The sequence below is a fragment of the Mesoplodon densirostris genome, chromosome 4, assembly GCF_025265405.1.
Source record: "Mesoplodon densirostris isolate mMesDen1 chromosome 4, mMesDen1 primary haplotype, whole genome shotgun sequence".
Taxonomy (NCBI): domain Eukaryota; kingdom Metazoa; phylum Chordata; class Mammalia; order Artiodactyla; family Ziphiidae; genus Mesoplodon; species Mesoplodon densirostris.
Window position 1 is genome coordinate 118,999,801 of NC_082664.1, and position 7,440 is coordinate 119,007,240.

The window sequence follows — 7,440 nt, forward strand, 5'->3', positions numbered from 1 at the left end:
TTAAGAGTAGCAGCTACTGGGCTTCCCTGGTGGCGCAGTGGTTGAGAGTCCGCCTGCCAGTGCAGGGAACACGGGTTCGTGCCCCGGTCCGGGAAGATCCCACATGCCGCGGAGCGGCTGGGCCCGTGAGCCATGGCCGCTGGGCCTGCGCGTCCGGAGCCTGTGCTCCGCAACGGGAGAGGCCACAACAGTGAGAGGCCCGCATAACGCCAAAAAAAAAAAAAAAAAAAGAGTAGCAGCTACTTCCTTAGTGCTTGCTGAGTGCTAGACTCCTGTAAACACTTTACCTTTATTAGCTCACTTAATACAATTGATGGGATCTCTGCTCACCCAGCTAGGGGCCTAGTGTAGCCCCACCACACTGAGGGGCCCCCAGCCACCACCCTGATGGTCTTTAGTTGGTTCCCAAATGCTTCAGTCACATATTTATGCACATTTACACCTTGGATTTACTCTCATATCTGTTCAGGGGCGGAGGGAGGGTGGTTTCTATCTCACAGTGGCCACCTTATTTCCAGGTTCTTGGGGGGAAACTCATTCTGCAGCTTCAAAGAGATTTCCAGAACCTATATCTTCTATTTCCAACCCTCTTCAAACCTCTGGGTAACAGGGCCCACAGTTACTAATCTTAGGCAACTGCACTAACCTTTGTGGTTCCCTATACCCTGCCCATGCCTTTGGAAAAAGTCCCTTTATTAAATTCTCCTCACATTACTCTAATTGGAGTGTGTTCTCTCTTTCCTGATGGGACGCTGATTTAGGCACAGGAAACAGCATCCATCCCCCATCCAGATAGCTAACTTTCCTCCTTTAGGAAAGGAATCAGCAAGGGAGAACTGTGGCCAGTGGTTTCCAGGCTGACTCCACTGGTGGCAGCGTGGTGGACACACTGGACTATTACTATAGTGATGCAGACAAGAGATGATGAGGGCCTGAGGTAGGGCAGGGGTAATGGGCTGGGGAGAAGTAAATTTGAGATTCTATGGGGGTAGAACAGACTGGAATGACAACCAACAAGATGTAGGTATTGAGGGAAAAGTCAACCCACATCTTTAGAACATAGATTCTCAACTCCACTTTCCCCACCAGCTATTTCCCCATTTCTGTGCTCATCTTTGCAGCAAATTCCTCAAAATAGACATCTCTACTAGCTGCCTGCAACGTCTTTCCTCCCTTTCTCTTCTTAAACCCCTCTAGCCATTCTTTCACCCTCACACTCCACTGAAACGATGCTTATCAAAGTCATCAGTGACCTAATGGCTATTCTCAGCCCTCTTAGCCTCTCAGTAGCATTTGACCAGGTTGATCACTACTTCCCCCTGGATACACTGTCTTCACTTGCACTGGGGAGACCATACTCTCCCGGTTTCCCTTCTACTACACTGGTTCATTCGCTTCTCGCCAATAATTGTTTTCTTTTTTTAAGATTTATTTATTGGATGCTTTTTGGGTCTTCGTTGCTGCACGCAGGCTTTCTCTAATTGTGGCGAGCAGGGGGCTACTCTTCGTTGCAGTGCACGGACTTCTCATTGCGGTGGCTTCTCTTGTTGCGGAGCATGGGCTCTAGGCACGCAGACTTCAGTAATTGTGGCTCACGGGCTCTAGAGCGCAGGCTCAGTAGTTGCGGCGCATGCGCTTAGTTGCTCCGTGGCATGTGGGATCATCCCAGACCAGGCCTCGAACCCCTGTCCCCTGCATTGGCAGGTGGATTCTTAACCACTGCACTACCAGGGCAGCCCCTCTCCAATAATTCTTAACACTAGAGTGACTACTAATTGAGTGGTCCTCTTGTCTTTTTCTCTCTATATTCACTTCTTTGACGATCTCACCCAGGCTCATGGCATCCAACACCATCTCTCTACCAATAATACCCCAAATTTTAAATCACCAGCCCAGGCCTTTCTCTAAAATACCAGACTCAGGGAATTCCCTGGTGGTCCAGTGGTTAGGACTCCGCACTTCCATTGCAGGGGGCACGGGTTCAGTCCCTGGTCGGGGAACTAAGATCCTGCATGCCACAAGGTTTGGCCAAAAATAAAGAATAAAAAATAAAATACCAGACTCACATATCTTTCTCCTTGACATCCCCCTTTGAATGTCTAATAGATATCTTCAACCCAACATGTCCAAGATTGAATTCCTAATCTTGCCCCCCACATCTGTCCTATTTAGCAGCCTTCCCCATCTCAGGTAATGAGTACTTTCTTCCACTTGCTTAGGTCCAAAAGTGGAGCCATCCTTTGACCCTCTCCTTATTCTGAGACTCCTATCTCACTGGCATCTCACAACTGCTTTCCTGGTCCCAGCTACCACCTTTCTTGCGTGCACCACCACAGCAGCTTCCTAATGGCCTCTATGTTTCCAGCCCTGCCTCCTGAGAATATGTCTACTCTCAACACAGCAGTCGGAGTGATCCTTTTAAAACATGTTAGGGCTTCCCTGGTGGCGCAGTGGTTGAGAGTCCGCCTGCCAATGCAGGGGACACGGGTTCGTGCCCCCATCCAGGAAGATCCCACATGCCACGGAGCAGCTGGGCCCGTGAGCCATGGCCACTGAGCCTGCGCGTCCGGAGCCTGTGCTCCGCAATGGGAGAGGCCACAACAGTGAGAGGTCCGCGTACCGCAAAAAAACAAAACAAAACAAAACAAAACAAAAACATGTTAGATGTCAATTCTTGGCTCAAGACCCTTCAGTGTCCTCATCTCACTTAACCTAAAAACCAAAGTCCTTAAAAGAGCCTATGGAGCCTCTGTTATCTGAGCCCCCTTTCCTCACCCCCTAGAACACTCTGCTCCAACCAAGATGGCTTCGTTATTCTTCTTCTGATATGCCAGGCACATTCCTGTCTTAAGGCATTTGCACTCACTGTTTCCTCTTCCTGAAATGTTCTTCCCCTAGATATCCACATGGCTAACCCCCTATGAAATATCACCTTCTCAGTAAAACCTACCCTGACATGCCCTACTTAAAATTACAGCCCATCCTCATTCCAAGCTCTCCTATATCCTGCTCAGTTTTGTCTCATGACACTTATCACCTGCTAACATATATAGTTTACTTATTTATTATGTTTATTGTCTGGGGAGAAGGAAGTTAACCAAGAGTCCTCCTGCAGACACATTGAGCAAGGGCTGAAGATAGAAGGGAGTGAGGCTGGGGGAATATGAAGGGTGGGGATAAAGTGCAAACTAGGAAAAGGTATTTGCACCATAGATAGCTGATTAAGGATTAATATCCAGAACATACAAAGTACACATTCAAATCAATTAGAAAAAAGCAAACAATCTGTATTAGTTTCCTATTGCAGCTGTAACAAATTACCACAAACTTAGTGGCTTAAAACAACACAAATTGGGCCTCCCTGGTGGCGCAAGTGGTTGAGAGTCCGCCTGCCGATGCAGGGGATACGGGTTCGTGCCCCGGTCTGGGAGGATCCCATATGCCGCGGAGCGGCTGGGCCCGTGAGCCATGGCCGCTGAGCCTGCGCGTCCGGAGCCTGCGCGTCCGGAGCCTGTGCTCCGCGACGGGGGAGGCCACAACAGTGAGAGGCCCGCATACCGCAAAAAAAAAAAAAAAAAAAAAAAAAAAAAACACAAATTTATTATCTTACAGTACTGGAGACCAGAAATCCAAACTGGATCTCACTGGGCTCAAATCAAGGTGTCAGCAAGGGCTGTGTTCCTTCTGGAGGCTCTAAGTAAAATTCCATTTCCTTGCCTTTTCCAGCTTCTAGAGGTTGCCCACACTCTTTTGCTCATGGCCCCCATTCAACTTCAAAGCCAGCAATCACACCTCAGACTTCTGTATGTATCATCACATCTCTCTGACTCTTCTGCCTCCCTTTTTCACTTATAAGGACACTTGTGATTACATGAGACTCAGTTAATCCAGGACAATGTCATGGTCTCAAGATACTTAATTTTATCACATCTGCAAAATCCCTTTTTTCATGTAAGGTAACATTTACAGGTTCTGGGTGAACATCTTTGGGGGACCATTATTCTACTTACCCCATAATCCAATAGAAAAATACACAAAAGACACAAAGAGGCATTCCGTAGAGGAGGAAACACATATGAAACCGTTATTCATCAGGAAATGCAAATTAAAATCACAGTTAAATACCATCACACACTCATCAGATTGGCAAATATTTAAAAAATCTAACAACCAAGTGTTGTCAAGAATGAGGAGCAAAGGGAACTCCCATGCACTGTCAAAGGAATATAAATTGGTACAGCCCCTTTGGAAAACAATTTGGCAATATCTAGTAAAGCTCAACATGCACTTTACATGTTCATGCATACTTTACATGCATACTTTACAACTGGGCAATTCAACTTCAAGATGTATACTATTCAACAGAAGCTACTACATATGTGCAACAGGAAACCTATAAGAATTTTAATAGTAGCACTGCTAAAAATTTTTTCCCTCCAAAAAATCCAACAGGAGATGGATTAATAAATTAGATAGAACCAAACAATAGAATATAATGCAACAGTTTAAAAAAAAACTGCAGCTACAGATTAAAAACTCCACATGATGTGATGTCTTCTAAGCAACACTTCTCAAATGTCAGTGTGCATACAAATTACCTGGGGGTCTGGTTAAATGCAGATTCTGATTCTGTAGGTCAGAAATGGGGCCTGAAATTCTGCATTTCCAACAGCTCTCTGCTGATCCATGGACTACACTTTGAGTAACAAGGTTCTCAGTATTTAGGGATGCATTTACAATGATAAAACTTTTCCTTTTTAAATTTTTTTAAATTAAAAATTTTTTTTCTTTTTAAACGAAAGGTAAAAATAAACACTAAATTCAGGAGAGTAGATACCTTTACCTCTCACTGGGGGAGTGGCTGGAATATGTAGATGAAATGGTCCTGGTGATGCTTTCTTAAACTGGCTCTTGGGTCCACAAGTATTCATTATACTTTGTATCTTACATATAGTATTTTCCATATATCAAATATTATATTTTTTAAAAAAACAATGAGAAGCGTACAAAAATAAAATAAAATGATAGGCAAAGAAGCTAGGTGGCGTCAAAGTCTTGAGCAAATAAAGAAGTTAGTCCTGTAGCCCTACACTAAGCTAAAACAGATATAACTAGCAGAAAAAGTGTTAAGTTTGTTAACTAAATACTCGGCACCAGAAATGCACCCTGTCAAGCTAATTCGTTTGAGCCCCGATTAAAGGGTCAGCACTTGTACTATCCAAGCTTTTCAAACTTACTGGGTTTTATGAATCACCTGGCATTCTTGTTAACAATACAGATTTCCAGGTGACTCCGGTGTACATCCCGATTCTGTGGGTGTAGGAAGCAGCCTGGGAATCGGTATTTCATAGGTTCGGTGGCGCCTAGCCCCACTTGACAAGGAGAACCCGTTCCGCCCGTCTGCTAATGGACCTGGCGCTAGTGGGCGGTGGGCATACCCGATCAGCCCCGGCCGGCTCGGGGAAGCCCACCACGAGGTGGGAGGACCCCCCACCCCCCACGGTCAGCACAGTAAATTCAACCAAACTAGCGCGACAGTCACCCCCATTTCCCGGAACTGGCCTCTTAAGCCAGTTTCAGAGAGGCCCTGAATGGCAGAAATCTAAATGAGAGGCAATAATTACGGCACTAGGTGATTAAGTCTAGGCAACTTAAAACTGCGCAGACTCGTCTTTGGGATCTAGTCCCCGGTGTCTCCCAGCGCTTTTTCCCCGCCTCCCTCAGAGAACGCGAAGAAGAGAAGAATCGCGAGATACCGGCGCGGGGCGGGGCCCCACCCTGACCAGTGGAAACAGAGGGCGTGGTACTGAGCCTTTCTTTTATTGGCCCAGGGTCCCCAGGCCCGCTCTAGCAGTGCTGAGGCGGAAGTCGCGCGGGTGCCGGAACGCGCGCTGAGCCTCGGGTCCTGCCGTATCCAAGCCGCGGACATGGTGCGGAAGCTTAAGTTTCACGAGCAGAAGCTGCTGAAGCAGGTGGACTTCCTGAACTGGGAGGTCACCGATCATAACTTGCACGAGCTGCGCGTGTTGCGGCGTTATCGGCTGCAACGGCGCGAGGACTACACGCGCTACAACCAGCTGAGCCGTGCTGTGCGCGAGCTGGCGCGGCGCCTGCGGGACCTGCCGGAGCGCGACCCGTTTCGCGTGCGCTCCTCGGCCGCGCTGCTGGACAAACTGTATGCTCTCGGCCTAATCCCCACGCGCGGGTCTCTGGAGCTCTGCGATTTCGTCACGGCCTCGTCCTTCTGCCGCCGCCGCCTGCCCACCGTGCTCCTTAAGCTGCGCATGGCGCAGCACCTCCAGGCCGCCGTGGCATTTGTGGAGCAGGGTCACGTGCGCGTGGGCCCCGACGTGGTCACCGACCCCGCCTTCCTTGTCACACGCAGCATGGAGGACTTCGTCACCTGGGTTGACTCGTCCAAGATCAAGCGGCACGTGCTGGAGTACAATGAGGAGCGTGATGACTTCGATCTGGAAGCCTAGCGGGTCTTCCCTCACCAGGACTGCATTTTATTGATGGGGAAGCTGAGACCTGATGCCTGAGATTCTATGAAGGCGCCCTCCCCAAGAGTGTGTCAGCCAAGAACTTGGCCTCTCAGCTACAGGCCCTCACAGAGCCAAAGGGTACGCCCTTTTTCCACAAAATTTTCTTAGCCTTTGGACAATTGGTAATTAAATGACTGCCTTAAGAGACAATGGGAAGCAGTTTTGCGCTGCCCTGGGGAATTGTTACATTCTTGTACCTGAAACATTGTAGTGTGAAAGTAATGACTTTTGGCGGGGGGGGGGGCTACCCCCGTCCCCAGCTTTCCTTTCATTTCTTTGTAGCAGGACAGTTTAGTTTAATTTATATTTAACCCGAATTCTTGCGCTTGTTCGTGATTAAGCTGTGTACAGATGTCGGAGAGTTTGGTCTCAAGTTTTCATAAAATGGATGAGATTTTAGTGTTCAGAGTCCTTTCTCTTGTTTAAAGGAATGCTCTCCTAATGCCAATAAATGGCCTAACTGCTCTTTAAGTGCAAATTTCTGTCTGGGTTTCTCACATAGGGTCACATCTATAAGTCTCCCTGGCTCAGGAATCCAGAGAAGACTAGAGACAGCAGCGATCTGCCTGTGGGTGAAGCCTGCAGCAGAGCCTGCGTGTGGAGGTTGCAGAATGTTGTACAGGGCTGGGCAATTTTGTCAGTTTACCAATCCCTTCCTCGGAATGAGTGTTTTGGCAGAGCTCTTTCCCACAGGACTTCCTGTTGATATTCCAGCCCCAGGAAATACCATATTAGAGAGCTGAAGTGTTTGCTTGCCTAAGGAAATAATCACCCTGTAGCTTGGCCATCTAGCGGTTAGAAGTGGCCCAGGAGGTTCCTGGAAACTTATGAGTGGAGCCCTCAGGAGGCCCCAGGGCTGCCTTCCCGGAGCAGCACCTGCACAGCCTCTGCCCAT

General features: G+C 48.0%; 1 protein-coding gene across 1 annotated transcript; it reads left to right on the forward strand.

Moving 5' to 3' along the window:
- The first annotated feature begins 5,787 nt into the window (after positions 1-5,787).
- Positions 5,788-7,016, forward strand: IMP3 (IMP U3 small nucleolar ribonucleoprotein 3). Its single transcript, XM_060095146.1, has one exon. The coding sequence runs from the start codon at positions 5,928-5,930 to the stop codon at positions 6,480-6,482; it is 555 nt and encodes a 184-aa protein (XP_059951129.1). The 5' UTR covers positions 5,788-5,927; the 3' UTR covers positions 6,483-7,016.
- Positions 7,017-7,440: the final 424 nt, after the last annotated feature.

Bases quoted from the DNA above. Each gene is read 5' to 3' on its own strand.
- IMP3 (XM_060095146.1), top strand. From the start codon at position 5,928: ATGGTGCGGAAGCTTAAGTTTCACGAGCAGAAGCTGCTGAAGCAGGTG.